The sequence below is a fragment of the Siniperca chuatsi genome, linkage group LG8 (assembly GCF_020085105.1).
Source record: "Siniperca chuatsi isolate FFG_IHB_CAS linkage group LG8, ASM2008510v1, whole genome shotgun sequence".
Classification (NCBI taxonomy): Eukaryota; Metazoa; Chordata; class Actinopteri; order Centrarchiformes; family Sinipercidae; genus Siniperca; species Siniperca chuatsi.
The window spans coordinates 1,116,530-1,132,644 of record NC_058049.1 but is presented as its reverse complement, the minus strand read 5'-3'; the positions used below and the strand labels follow the sequence as shown (position 1 = coordinate 1,132,644).

Sequence of the window (16,115 nt, the reverse complement as noted above, 5' to 3'; positions counted from 1 at the left end):
GATGTGGTTAAAGGCTCTAGGGGGAAAAAAAAAAAAAGCTAGGAAGTTGACCTTGAGTTAAGATTATTTTGTTAAAGATATAGTTTTTTTGTTGTCATTGTGAACAGTTCGCTTTTAAGTGTTTCACGTGTGGGAGCTATTTGACAAAGCATTCTGGGAAATGTAGGAAATCAGATGTGAGAGGACACAGAAGAGAAACCAGAATCTAAATCAGAACAGAAAACCGCTTACAGCCTCAAGATTCCCATCATGCTTTGTTCCTGTCATCCACGACTCTCCGTGTCGTCCATGAATAACAGGATTTATTTCGCATCGTACTGTATCCCATGTCACACCGCAGGCAGGCAGCAGAGCCTTCGTTAACCCAGAAATAACTCGCCAAAATAAAACCACAGTGCACAAACACAGCAGACGGCAGCTGCCCTTTAACTTGTTCCGCCGATTCTAGCTGTTCTCTCTGGTTCTTATGTTGCCTTTGACCTTTACACCTTCGAACGCTCCTCATTAGACTGTGATGGTTCCTGTCCTCTGGGGAGGAAGCCTGCCGTCGGTGCTGTTACAGTGCTCCCAAAAAAAAAAAGAGGTCAGAAACATGTATATCACTAACATGTACTGCTACCTGAAGCTCCATCGGGACTGGATTCTGTCTGTAGGGGAGGCGGGGTGAGCTTAACGTCACCCGCTCCGGTCAGTGATTGTTTGTATGTGGGTGACGTCACAGCCACAGCGAGCTCCTGCTTCTCCTCCTGCAGTTTAAATCTCGCCCTCGTATTTTAAAGTGGATCTCTGAGTTCTGCTGCATTTTATCAGCTCAGTGAGAAATTTGACTTGAAAACGGAGGAGGTCAGAAATGACAGACGCTAACATGCTAACACCAACATGAAGGCCCGTTTGGGAACCAATATGACATCAGGGGGAGCGCGACCCCGTCGGAGCTGCTGTTCTCTCTACAGACACGTTTCTTTAGCCTGTATTTGTTTACATTTTGGAAAATTGTCGAAATTAAAAAACTATGCTCAATTAGATCATTCTTCAAACCTAATCATGCCGTAGGAAGTCTATGAACAAATCAGTGGTCTGTGCAGGTTTCATGAATCACACAGTTTTCTTCTCATTTTTGGTTTTTAAGAAGAGACTCAATGTTCTCTAAGCTGGGGAGTGGAGACGCCACATCCTCTGCATACGAACTGATAAGTTTCCTGTCCATATGATTCTGGGCGTGTAGCTTCCTGTCTATAAGCACTGCGATGCTCCTCAGTTCTGTTATCCAGAAGTCATACAGATTAACATTTCCTCCTCCGCTCCGTTCCCACGCTGGTTTACAGCCACCCTGTGCCCTCTGGAACAAAAAAAATAAAGCGTCCTCCCTGTGTTTATGCATTCCTCCCCGTCATTACGGGACACGTGACCTCCTGGCTCCTCATTAGCCTGCAGTCGCTCCATGAGAAACACCTGCTGCCCCGAGGCGGCCCTGCAGGCTCCACGTCCACCTTTACTGCTGACAGGAGGCTGATCAGCACCTGCGGGGGCGGACGAGCAGGAGGGACGTCGACTACGTTACCCACAATCCCACAGGGTGTTAACGTGGGGTCAGTGACTGCGCCTGGGTGCTTCCTGTTTACTGTGTGTGCTGATGGTCCCAGAGGATCACACCGAACCATAATAAAAAGATAAGAAGAAGAACACAGAGCGTCATTTTCACCACAAACCTGATCACATGACTATCAACACATTAAAGGGCCGTACCCGAAATTTATCATGTTTAACACATTAGTCTTTCTATTCAGTTCATTTCTTTAAAAATCATAATAATAAATCAAAATGTTCGTAGTGCTTTTCAATGAACTCACGGCACTTTACAACATAAATACAGAGCGAGCAAACGAGTATCTACTCGTACAGCTGCTGAGCTAAATGTCAACACGTCGACCTGATGGTGGCGCTAGATGGAAAGTCAGAGGATCACCAGAGTTATTACAGTTCATCCTGAGGGGAGCATGAACGTCAGTACAGTCGGGTTTTCTGGCGCCGACTTCCAAGGAGAAGACAAAAAGTCTCAGGAGGTCAAAACTGCAGCAGCACTTACTGTAAAGTACGACTTTATACTTCTGCTTCTGGCCTTCATCAGTGAAGGAAGGAGATTTCATAGCAATCCATCGAGATATTTCACTCAAAGCCACAAATGTCAGCCTCACGGTGGCGCTAGAGGAAAAGTCAGAGGATCGCCAAAGTCGTTAGGCTTTAATCTCTCAGCATCATGAATGTCTGAGCCAAATTTCATGACAGTCCATCTGATAGTTGTTGAGATATTTCAGTCTGACGTCTTATTATCGGCCTGCCTAAACGTGCAAACAGAATCGTATCACACCACCTTGGTCAGCTGCTTTCAGGTCTAGTTATCATTTATCACTTTTTCTTTCAAACTGTGCTATCCCCGCATGATAAGGCAGTTTCGAGCAGCAAGAATAAGAAAAAAGAAGGAATTAAAAGTGTATTTTGCTGGGTTTGTGTACATTCATTTAGTTTCAACAATACGAAAACTAAAAACGTCCCAAATATTCAAACAAATGCCTGTTTTTTTCAGCTCGATGGTCATTTTTCTAATCTCAGAACTGTCTTCAAGGCTCCGACCGCTTCACTGCGTAAACACGTCAGAAACTTCACGGACCCTTGTGCAAGCTGTTTCACGTGACCGTGCATGTGCAGCCAGTGGGAGAACGAGTGTGGCGGTAATATCAAACGTACTTCTGATGCTAAGGTTTATTACAGATAAACAACAAGTGACCGCCCCCCCAAACAGAGACCAGTCCGTCAGTACAGCAAACAGCAGAGCAGTAATACTGCATCAGTACTGCATGCGTGACAGATTTACTCCTCCGGCTAACTAAAAGCCGTAAAGACTCACACGCAGACATCAGCGGAGCTCATGAACTGGACGCTCGAAGCTTTAACATTTGCCTGCAGCTTCCAGAGGCAGCGAGACGCCGACATGTACGTCATTCAGCGATGCGTCACACTCATCAGCGCACACACAGTTTGAGTAACAAATTACAGCCTCACACACACACACACACACACACACACACACACACACACCGTGTGAAAACTTTACATACACGTCTAAGCAACTGTAGCCACAGTCACTGTTCACCATCACGTTTTTGCATCGCTGGAGGAAGTACTCATATTATTTAAAAGTCGCAAAACAACAGTGTAGAAATAACCTGAACTCAAATTTTTAGTTTTAGCTTCATAATATACTTCAAGTACCAAAAGTAAAAGTACTCAGAATGGCCCATTTCAGAATAATAAATGTTATATTATTAGATTATAATTACTGACACATTAATAATGTTGCAGCTGGTGAAGGTGGCGCTAATTCCAACTACTTTACTATACTGCTGGGTAGTTTAATCTATAACAACACATCAGAATTTATTAGTTGACTGTTGCTGAATATTAGTTATATTTGTATTAATCTAAATCCGTAAAAGTAACTAGATCTGTCAAATAAATGCAGTAAAAAGTACAACATGGAGACGCCGTGGAGCAGAAGCAGAAAGTAGCAGAAAATGGAAATACGTAAAATACTTTGTACTTACAGTACTTGAGTAAAGGTACTTGTTTTAAATACAATACTTAGGCTGATGTCAGGATGCTTACAGGTATATTTAGGTAAATAGGCAAATGTATACAAATATGAAAAGAGATGTTTGCAGTGCCTGAGCTCAGGGCCATGACACGCTCAGCAGCAGTTTGTTAAAACCCGGATAATGACCACTGAGCACAACATGTCATCACTTACATAAGAGACCAAAAGCTCCCACACACTTTATTAACAACGTGTCAGACCTTCATGAACGTCATCATGTGAATTTGACCTGATATTTGATAGATATATATTTTATTAAATCACATGCAGCCTCATGCAAAACTCTTGATCAACATCTGTAAAATCGTGGCTGCAGCTCCGCACGAAGTAGTTTTTATTAGTACAACTTACTACACAACTAATACAATATGTACATATTTACACTGTATGTGTAATGCTTGCACATGTCTATACTAATGTGTGCTTGTATATACACTTGTGGAAACATATAAGATACCTGCAAATAAAACGCAGACTGCAGAATGCACTGATGTTAATACACTCAGTAAATAATTAATGTCAGCAGACGCACTCAGCTGCTGTCTGGAAGACGCTTTTAAAAACTCATAAAGTCAGCACTTTACATAATAAGGTTTGTTTTAATTGATGTATTTATTCATGTTTATTTAATATTTATTAATGTAGAGAGAACGGCAATCATGAAAATAAAAAGACTAAATAAAAATGTCGCTCTTGTTCCTACAGATGTTTAACCCACTTACTGTTGGACAGAAACTAAATGTAATGTCATGTGATGTACTGATTCAAATAAAATCATCTGTCCTGTATGTTAAAGTAGAAATACCACTAAAATTATATATATATATATATATATATATATATATATATATATATATATATATATATATTACTCCATTACAAGTAAAAGTCTTCCATTGAAAATTGTACTGAAGTAAAAGTGTGTAAGTAGTTCAAGGAAAATGTACTTAAAGAATCTAAAAGCACTTTGCAGAATGGCTGTTGTCAATGTTATATTATTAAATATTATATTTTTATCAACATTTATCATTACTAATAATGCATTAACATATAAGCAGCCTTTTGCTGGTGTAGCTTGTTGAGGTGGAGCCAATTCTAACTTTTTTTTATACTCTTGGGAAGTTTGATTGTGTTACTTCCGCTAATGATAGCGCAGGTGGCATGGCGAGTTTCTTCTTCTACTGAATGCATGCGGACGTACGGAGGTGGAGAGACCGGCAGCAGAGAGCGCCAGCTGGGATCAAAGGTCACATCTTGTGGTTTGTCGAAGCTCTAAACCACTTGAACTGCTCCTGACCCTGCAGACTGGCGGTCGATGTACTGCGGTCGCCACGGTGATGCTTTCCCTCCTCCCCCCTCCACCATCACGACGTGAACCCACGGACACCAACAGTTCGGCAGATATTCGCTAATTATTAAACATGTTCTAGTTAATAACACATGATCCAATTATTGTAGGAGCTCTAATTAAAACAGACTCCCAGTATCAAACCAGTAACTGACATAATGCAATCACTGCATGTGTTATAAAATACTGGGCCCAGTCTAATTACTGGAGTGGATCTCTCTTCCTGGGGGTGATACTTTAACCAGGCAGGTCACTAATTGGATTTTCGCTCTGATACTGAACACATCAGTTATTTCTGTAAGTTTAGCAGGTTGCCGTGGTAACGCAAGGACCTGCTTCGCATCATCACCCAGGACAAACTGGGTAACGCCTCCACTTTACCCACGACACTGAGCACCTCTACGAGGGCTGCCATTTCCTGTTGCACGGCGACGTCACAGAGCGCCAGACTTCAGACTGAAACTCAAGCTTTTTAAAGCCTCTTTTAGCTCCTAGTTTTGGTTTTGCGGCACATTTCCGTGTCTGGTTCGGCGTCAGCATGCTACCAGCACGCCACCAAACAGCAGACAGACAAAACAGGACGTTTGAAGACGTCACACCTTGGGCTCTGGGACATTCTGAACTTTCTCAGATTAAAAAAATATAACGCTAGACGTTCACACAGATGCTCAGGTGGGACTCGATAAACAGAGAAAGAAGTTATAAGTTTTGAAGGCCGATTCAGAGAGCACAGACGATATATTGGGAAAAATCGTCTTCAGAAATAAAAAAAGACTTATTGTGAAAAGACGCAGGATGAGAGTTTTATTTCTTAATGATGTGGTTGCATTATATTTTTTGTCTGCATTTATTCACAAGATTTTTCATAATGTTTTATTTATTTATTTTTTTGATATTAAACCCTTTGGGTTTCCATGAATGTGGCTTCAGTGATGTTCATGGAAAAGGTTTAGTTGTATTTTAATGGACTCATCTGAGCACAAACACAGATTTCATTGATTTAAGTTTTCTGATGACTGGAAATCCACCGAACTGCTCTTCCTTGAATTTCTGCCGGTAAACTTTTCCAGAAGAGGTAATTACAGGACATACCGTGCGTGTGTGTGTGTGCGTGCATGTACGTGTGTGCATGTGTGTGTGTGTGTGCAGAGCTGATAGTGGCCTTCAGGCTCGGTGAGTGGACTTTACACTGAGTGGTTTGTTCTCACACACACACACACACACACACTCATTCAGCTCAAGTATCACTTCTCTTTAAACAAGGCAGCAGTGTGTCTCTTCCCTCCCCTGGAGTGTGTGTGTGTGTGTGTGTGTGTGTGTGTGTGTGCGCGCTCCCCCCTCTAACCTCATTCAAACAATTTAACAGCCTGTTCCATCCAGATGTTATAAGCAAACACAGCAGTTCAGACTGATGATGATGTTTCACTTAACGAAGATCAGCGCGTTCGTTTCATTCACAGATCTAGAAAAAGGTCACTGATGCTTTTATCTCCTCCAGACTCGATTACACTTTATTCTGGTATCAGCGGGCGAAACATCCAAAGACTGCAGCTGATACAAAACGTGGCTTCTAACGTGTTCGGAGAGAAGCGACCACATCGCAGCCATCTGCCCTTCGCTGGATACCTGTCACTTTTATTATCGATTTGAAGATTTTGATGCTGGTTTTTAAAGCCTTGAATGGTCAGGCTCCTGCTTATATCTGTGATCTGCTAACCTCCTATCAGCCTGACTGCTGCTTCAGATCCTCTGGCAGGACCCTGCTACTGGTTCCTAAATCTGGACTTATCAATAAAGGTGCCGGGGCTTCTGCTGTTCGGGCCCCTCAGTATCCTCTTTTAAATCTTCTAAAAAAACTCACTTTCATCTTCTGGCCTTTTCTTAACGGATGGCATTTGTTGTAATTGTTTTAATTATTTTCTGTTTTGGATTTTATCTATTTTTATTCTTTGTTTTTACCGTAAAGAATTTTTTGACTTTGTTTTGAAAGGTGCTATATAAAAAAAAAATATATATTTTTACATTTCACATTAAAAACAACAAAAAACAAGTCTTAACTTTGGCCAGACTGATAGTTTGCATCGTATCAATAATAATATCAAATGTCTGATAAAGATCAATACATGTCAGGACCTCTCACATCTCATCTAGTTATCACTTCGCCTCAGTTTCCATTGTTCCACCTGTTTTCTAGCTATTTTTTCAGTGATTTTTGAACGTGCGAGTGGAAACATACATTTTAAAAAGAGATTGCTATCACAAAAAGCCCTTTTTGCTGGTGGCTGAAAAAGTTGTCATTATGTATGGAGTAAAAAGAAGATGAAATTTGTTGGAGAAAGTAATGCCTCCACACTGATTCCGATTCACGAATCACATCTGGTCAAAATGTTGAGCTCACTTAGTAGCTCACTAAGATAGAGACAGACAGAACAAACAATAACAACATTCAGAACAGTTCCCATACTATATTCTTAATACTGTTGTTTTACTGTTGTTCACAGCGAGAGTCGACTGTGATATAACTTCTATTACTCGGTGCAATCCTTTAAAAACCTTGCATTATGATATGAGCAGTTTGCCTACATTTTTCCAAAGACTGAAATCAAAAGTAGTCACAAGACCGAGTCACAACGGCCACGGGGCCGAGACAAGACGAGTCACAACGGCCACTGGGCCGAGACACGACGAGTCACAACGGCCACTGGGCCGAGACACGACGAGTCACAACGGCCACTGGGCCAAGACAAGACCGAGTCACAACGGCCACTGGGCCGAGACAAGACCGAGACAAGTGTCCGAGTCACAACGGCCACGGGGCCGAGACAAGTGTCCGAGTCACAACGGCCACGGGGCCTGAGACAAGACCGAGTCACAACGGCCACTGGGCCGAGACAAGTGTCCGAGTCACAACGGCCACGGGGCCTGAGACAAGACTGAGTCACAACGGCCACTGGGCCGAGACACAACGGCCACTGGGCAGAGACCAGACGAGTCACAACGGCCACGGGGCCGAGACAAGACGAGTCACAACGGCCACGGGGCCGAGACAAGACTGAGTCACAACGCCACTGGGCCGAGACAAGTGTCCGAGTCACAACGGCCACTGGGCCTGAGACAAGACAGAGTCACAACGGCCACTGGGCGAGTCACAACGGCCACTGGGCCTGAGACAAGACAGAGTCACAACGGCCACTGGGCCGAGACAAGTGTCCGAGTCACAACGGCCACTGGGCCTGAGACAAGACAGAGTCACAACGGCCACTGGGCCGAGTCACAACGGCCACTGGGCCTGAGACAAGACAGAGTCACAACGGCCACTGGGCCGAAAGAAGTCCGAGTCACAAAGGCCACTGGGCCGAAAGAAGTCCGAGTCACAAAGGCCACGGGGCCGAGACAAGACCAAGACACAACGGCCACTGGGCCGAGACCAGACGAGTCACAACGGCCACTGGGCCGAGACACAACGGCCACTGGGCCGAGACAAGACGAGTCACAACGGCCACTGGGCCGAGACACAACGGCCACTGGGCCGAGACAAGACGAGTCACAACGGCCACTGGGCCGAGTCACAACGGCCACTGGGCCGAGACAAGACGAGTCACAACGGCCACTGGGCCGAGACACAACAGCCACTGGGCCGAGACAAGACGAGTCACAACGGCCACTGGGCCGAGTCACAACGGCCACTGGGCCGAGACAAGACGAGTCACAACGGCCACGGGGCCGAGACACAACGGCCACTGGGCTGAGACAAGACCGAGTCACAACGGCCACTGGGCCGAGACAAGTGTCCGAGTCACAACGGCCACGGGGCCCGAGACAAGACCGAGTCACAACAGCCACTGGGCCGAGACAAGTGTCCGAGTCACAACGGCCACTGGGCCAAGACAAGTCCGAGTCACAACGGCCACTGGGCCAAGACAAGTCCGAGTCACAACGGCCACTGGGCCGAGTCACAACGGCCACTGGGCCGAGACAAGACGAGTCACAACGGCCACGGGGCCGAGACACAACGGCCACTGGGCCGAGACAAGACCGAGTCACAACGGCCACGGGGCCCGAGACAAGACCGAGTCACAACAGCCACTGGGCCGAGACAAGTGTCCGAGTCACAACGGCCACTGGGCCAAGACAAGTCCGAGTTACAACGGCCACTGGGCCAAGACAAGTCCGAGTCACAAAGGCCACGGGGCCGAGACAAGACCAAGACACAACGGCCACTGGGCCGAGACCAGACGAGTCACAACAGCCACTGGGCTGAGACCAGACGAGTCACAACGGCCACTGGGCCGAGACACAACGGCCACTGGGCCGAGACAAGACGAGTCACAACGGCCACTGGGCCGAGACAAGACGAGTCACAACGGCCACGGGGCCGAGACACAACGGCCACTGGGCCGAGACAAGACCGAGTCACAACGGCCACTGGGCCGAGACAAGTGTCCGAGTCACAACGGCCACGGGGCCCGAGACAAGACCGAGTCACAACGGCCACTGGGCCAAGACAAGTCAGAGTCATGTGTGTCTGTTTCGGAGTACAGAAGTGCTCGTAGCAGGTTTACTTTATACCGTATTATCATCATCAACCGGTAAACCCACTTTGTACTTCACACTTATTTTAATTTTATACTTATACCCACCTGGTACTTCATTTATTTTCTGACCTGTATTATATTTTTTGCTCAGTGCTTCTGTTCCTGTGTGCACTGACGTGACAGGATCGAGGATCAATAAAGTGTTTCTGATTCTGAAAGCGGCAGTAACACATACTGTAACTTCCCAAACCCTCAGTAGTTGACAAATTTAAAATTAATGGATGAATCTTTTCAGGTTTTTCTCATATTATTATTATTTTATCAATGTAACCTGGCACTTCAAAAGTTGGGGGAAAGCTGAAGTTGTTAAAAACACCCAACTGCCAGGTGGAGCTTAATCTTTTGAAAAGTAGCTGAAGTGACAGTCACAGCCCTGTACTGCAGACTTCAGGAAAGAACGAACAATGGAAAAAGGATGTTGGTCAGCATGTAAAGTCTCAGAGGAATAAGTATTCTTTTGATGCCGTCTCTCTTCTTTGTTTGCAGTCAAATATCAGATTACTCTTTATTAATTGCACGCAGTAATCACCTGGAACTGATGCATGTTTCTCATTAAGATTTCAGCCTTCTTGCATCCTGTTTTTTGTTAAGTATTTTATTTTTTTAGAAACTAAGTTGGCAGACATCACACCAGCTTTTGCGTGTATGTGTGTGTGTTATGTGGGGGGCTTCCCTTTTCAGTCTGATAGGATCAGTTTGGCGTTTTTCACCCTTCCTGCCCGAGAATAAAAACATTTGCAATGACCGCAGAATGCAACTCACACACACGTTTGCTCTTCTACAGTATAATTGCGAGGACTCTCATTGACATAGTAAAGAACGCTCCCTAGACCCTAACCTACTTCTAATCTTAACCCTAAATCCAAGTCTAAACCCTCAAACAAACCCTTGAAGATGTGAGGACTGTACAAAAAGGTTGTCACTGTCCAAAAACCTCCATTCGCTCAACGTGTAAAACTAAAAGTCCTTGCAAAGATAGAAGCAAAAGAACACACACACACACAGTTCCCAACTCTTTCAAATGTGTGTGTGTGTGTGTGTGTGTGTGTGTGTGTGTGTGTGTGTGTGTGTGTGTGTGTGTGTGTGTGTTAGCGGGGTTAGGGGTGTGGGCGTCCAGTGGGGGGAAACGGGAGCTTTTGTTACCGTGGGAACAGACGCTTGACGTAACGGAAGATTCTTATCTCAGTCAGCCAATCAGCTTCTTCCCAGGGGAGTCAGCGCGACCCAGTACTTTACTACAGTATCCCTCTCTTTCTCTCATGTAATGCACCAGACAGGTCACAGGTTTGATTCCCACAACAGCAAAGTACTGAACCCTTCACTGTTCACTCAGTGTGGGTTCTCCTGGATAAGAAGCTTAATCAGCAAAGTTAAGTAAACTCCAGAAGATTCTTCAGAGGTTAAAAATGTCCTTCAGAAACACCAGGTGCCCCACAAAACGCAAGTCAAAACAACCACGAGACCGAGACAAGTCCGAGTCAAAACAACCACGAGACAAGTCCGAGTCAAAACAACCACAAGATAAGTCTGAGTCAAAACAACCACGAGACCGAGACAAGACCGAGTCAAAACAACCACGAGACCGAGACAAGACCGAGTCAAAAGAACCACGAGACAAGTCTGAGTCAAAACAACCACGAGACCGAGACAAGTCCGAGTCAAAACAACCACGAGACAAGACCGAGTCAAAACAACCACGAGATAAGACCGAGTCAAAACAACCACGAGATAAGTCTGAGTCAAAACAACCACGAGAGACAAGGCCGAGTCAAAAGAACCACGAGACAAGTCAAAAACAACCACGAGATAAGACCGAGTCAAAACAACCACGAGACAGAGACAAGACTGAGTCAAAACAACCACGAGATAAGTCTGAGTCAAAACAACCACGAGACCGAGACAAGACCGAGTCAAAAGAACCACGAGACAAGTCCGAGTCAAAACAACCACGAGACCGAGACAAGTCCGAGTCAAAACAACCACGAGACAAGACCGAGTCAAAACAACCACGAGACAGAGACAAGACTGAGTCAAAACAACCACGAGATAAGTCTGAGTCAAAACAACCACGAGACCGAGACAAGACCGAGTCAAAACAACCACGAGACAAGACCGAGTCAAAACAACCACGAGACCGAGACAAGTCCGAGTCAAAACAACCACGAGACAAGACCGAGTCAAAACAACCACGAGACAGAGACAAGACTGAGTCAAAACAACCACGAGATAAGTCTGAGTCAAAACAACCACGAGACCGAGACAAGACCGAGTCAAAACAACCACGAGACCGAGACAAGACCGAGTCAAAACAACCACGAGACCGAGACCAGACCGAGTCAAAACAACCACGAGACCGAGACCAGTCCGAGTCAAAACAACCACGAGACAAGTCCGAGTCAAAACAACCACGAGACAAGTCCAAGTCAAAACAACCACGAGACAAGACCGAGTCAAAACAACCACGAGACAAGACCGAGTCAAAACAACCACGAGACAGAGACAAGACCGAGTCAAAACAACACGAGACCGAGACAAGACCGAGTCAAAACAACCACGAGACCGAGACAAGACCGAGTCAAAACAACCACGAGACCAGTCCGACCTACACTGTTCACTCAGTGTAGGTCTACCTGAATAATAGCTTAATCAGCAAAGTTAAGGAAACTCCAGAAGATTCTTCAGAGGTTAAAAATGTCCTTCAGAAACACCAGGTGCCCCACAAAAGCGGTTTTACAGCTTCAGTTTTGAAGGATTAGAGGTATTTTAGGCAGTTTGACACGTTGTTCAGGAGGGTCCAGGCGTCCTTAAGGATGTGGCACGCATCATTTAAGTTTGGGGGGGGGGGGGGTTTAAGATGTGGCTCAGGTAATTCAAAAGGTCTTTCAATGGATTTTCCCTGTCTTTGGAAGCATCAGAGGGCCAGGGGTTTGTAGTGATCCTTTAAGATTGGCAGTTCTTAAGGGCCTTAAGGAGGTTTTAAGTATCATACAAAAAGGTTGTAGCTCTCCATAAGGAGGTTTCAGATGTTGTTCAAGGGGGTTTCATATGTGCTTCAGACATTTTAAAGAATGTTTAAGTGATTTCTACAGACTTTGAGTCCTCAGTGGCGTTTCAGTGATCCTTAGATAGATTGAAGCAGTCCGTGAGAGGAGTCCTGGCTTCCTTCAGGAAATTCTAGAGGTCTTTCAGGAGGTTAAACAACCCTCCAGGGGGCTCTAACAGCTCTTGGATTTCTTCAGGTAGTTTCACTGATTCCAGAGGTCTGAACTCTTAGGAGGTCAAGAAGCCCTACAGGAGAGGATGGTTTAAAAGGAAGTCTCACTGATCCTTATGAGGGGTCCAGAAGTCCTCCAAGTTCCCTTTGGACAATTCTTTATGTGGTTCCGTCAGACGTTCAGGGGGTTTAAGATGCCCATCAGGAGTTCTGAGGGGGTTTTACTGATCCTTATGAGAGATTCAGATGTAGCAGGGGACCTTCTGGAAAATGTAGGCGTACTTCAGGAGCTCCCATGAGGCAATTCTCCTCAGGAGGTTCGAAGGTCTCTACAAATATCCCCAAACAAGGCCCATCCTGATCGGCAGTTCAATAATCTTTAAGACGGTTCCAGAAATCTTTAAGGGGGTTTCAGGGCTCCCTGAATGGGAGCTAAAAGATTAAGTGACTGAAATAGCAAAATGTAATTTAAACCATGAAAGGTGAACTGAAGAAGGATTTGGACTGCGCTGCTGTCAATCAACACAGTTGATAATTATGGGTCGGTTTCTCTACAGGGATCAATACAGCTTCACCGATCAGATCTCATCAGGTCTAACAGGGACACTGGTTTAATCTGGATTGGCTGATTATCGCTGACTTTGTTTGGTCTGTCAGCGTGACTCATCTGTTGACGAAGAAGATAAAACAAGCTCACTGCCTGCAGTGTAATTATGATTAGTGCAGAGCAGCCATGTTGGCTCACAGCCCCACCCCCAAATTTAATTTAATTTAATGTGAATGTAATAAGGAAGCAATTTTATGATTAGAGACCATTAGACATTATCTAATTTATAAATTTAATCCACTCGTCTAAAGCCACAACCAAGGAAAGAGTTTGTTGCAGATACATAAAGCTGTCTAGTTCAAACATTGGGAGGAAACATGGAAAAGTATAGCATCTAATGCCTCTTTTGAATCTCGGATTGCAAGGACTAACAATTTGCTAAAATGTTTTTAATCAAACGTAACTGCTGCATGGATCATGTTCATTGTTTTTGCACCTCAGAGCCAGGTGGTTTGATAGGTTTAGTCTATGAAAACATTTTGACTAGGGTTAGGGAAAGATGGTTAAATCCCTTTCCCCCCTTTTATTCCTTGTTTAAGAAAAGAAAATGTGTGATTTTGTGCTGTATGAATAAAATTGACTAAATAATGAAAGCACGAGGCACAAATTAAATACTGAAAAACCACGAAGACCACCATCTTTCCCCAACCTTAACCAAGTGTTTTGAGTTACCAAACATAACCATAAAAGTAGAAAGAAAGTAAAATACGTTGTTCATTTTGTGAATTTGCAGATAAGTTAATAATTAACTTCCCTCATTATGTTGATAGAAAATGTAACCCAGGCATCATTACATTTCACTAAAAATGTATTTGCTGTGGCAGATTAGTAGAATATAAATGAGATTTGTAAGAGACAGGGTTAATTAAAAATTATCAAGATATTTCTGAGGGTGGTCTCATTTTTTAATTAATAGAAAATGCATCTGTATCGATGGCCTTTATTTGTAGGAAAACCTGAATTAAATAGAAAACTTTCTAACATTGCAGTAATACCAAACACAGGCAGATTTTACAGCATGTCTGCTCCTATAATTATCTGTTAGGAAAGAAAATTCCTCTTTTCAGGATGTCTGTAATTTAGAGTTTTACTTTTTATTTTGCCTCAGGTGTCCGACGTCCAACAGCCCGGACTGACGAGGGCGAGACATAGTTTAGCTGTGAAGTCACCCAGGTGGAAAATAGAAAACATTTCAGGTCAATGTTAGGTCCCTGTGTGGTAGTGAAGACAGAAGAAAATACAGAACATATTGCTGTAAATATGAGGGGATAAGAGAAACAAAACTGTAAAATGTGTGAGGAGGCGGAACAATGGAAGAGGACGGCGAATGTAATGATTTGGGGCTTTTTGTTATGGCAGGTGAGAGCTTTAATCCAGCTGGATGTGGACCCAGTCTGGATCAGTGTGGATACAGGATACTGAGGCCCAAACGCCGTTGCCTCCCTCCTCCTCCCCTCCACCCGTCTGGGAGGTGGAGGTGAGCGGAGTCAGGTAGCAGCTTGTGAATGAGAGGGTTTGTGGAAAAAGACTTGAGCAGCCGTTGACACAAAGAGGGCATTTAGAGAGCGAGAGGCCACATCTGCAGGGAAACTGAAATACCAACCAATTAACCACAACACCTTATCCTCACTGTGTGTGTGGACGCTATCATCAGGATTCACTGCGCCATGCTGAACTTAACATATAGAGTTATATGTTACTTTATTTGTGGTCTACCTGTTTCAGTTTCACGGTCCAGTTTTTTTGTTTAGTTTAAAAAAATTAAAAAAAAACTCCTACAGAGCTGGATTTCTTCATCTTTTCAGACCCATTTTATCTTTGTTGCATTTTGAGATCTTGTATAATATAAAAATCCTAAAATAAAAGGGATCACCCCTTTCACATTGTAAACACGTTTTTAGATAAATTGATGAATCCTTTACTTACAGAAAATAGTACATAAATGTCTGTCCCAGTGAATAAGTAGTGGGATGTGAGTTATCATGCTAATGGTCGCTCCTCTCTTCTGTCGTCTGGATTTTAGCAGCTGGACAGTCAAAGGAAACCGTTTAGGGAGATTTTGAGGAAATAAAACTCACAGCAAAAGAGAGGTGAACAAATATCACAAACATCCACAGTGGAAATGACATCCTTGGCTGTCTCGCAGGATTCATTTCAGCTGTGTTTCCAGTCGTCTGTCTCTCTCAGCCGCTGTACATGTGACCATATTTTTAGCGGTGCAGGAAGTACTCAGGTCCGTTACTGCAGTAAAAGTCCTGACACACTCTGTGGAAACACTCTGCTGCAGTGAAAGTGTGAGAGTGTAATCAGGAAAAAGTCCTTAAAGCATTAAAGCAGTGCAGCGTCCCTGTGGCTGCTGTGCTGTTATATATTCTATCATCAGGTTATTATTCCTCGTGCATTAATGTAAAGCAGGATGTTGCTGCTGCAGCTCATGTTGTCGTCGTGTCCGACCGACAGTCCAAAGCTCGACGTTATTAACAAACATTACAGTTATTACAGTCGTTCAGAGGAAAAGCAGCAGATCTGCACATCTGAGGAGCTGCAGCCAGGAAGTGATTTACAGGAAAAATGACCTCAACTGTAAAAACATCAGATTTTATAAACTCTTCATATGTTTTGTGTGTAAAAATCTTAATTTGTAAAGTAACTAAAGCTGCCAGATGTTGCTCTGTGGTCTATAAATAGAGATAATGCAG

The 16,115-nt window shown here is 44.2% G+C and overlaps 2 protein-coding genes across 4 annotated transcripts in view; one reads left to right on the top strand and one right to left on the bottom strand.

The window, feature by feature from the left end:
- Positions 1 to 16,115, bottom strand: part of mgat4b (alpha-1,3-mannosyl-glycoprotein 4-beta-N-acetylglucosaminyltransferase B) — a 105,309-nt gene that overhangs the window by 67,116 nt on the left and 22,078 nt on the right. The gene's annotated exons all lie outside the window — the stretch shown is intronic.
- Positions 9,671 to 15,712, top strand: LOC122880075 (serine/threonine-protein kinase BUR1-like). Its single transcript, XM_044204827.1, has one exon. It carries the CDS (start codon positions 11,002 to 11,004, stop codon positions 12,217 to 12,219), a length of 1,218 nt encoding a protein of 405 aa, XP_044060762.1. The 5' UTR covers positions 9,671 to 11,001; the 3' UTR covers positions 12,220 to 15,712.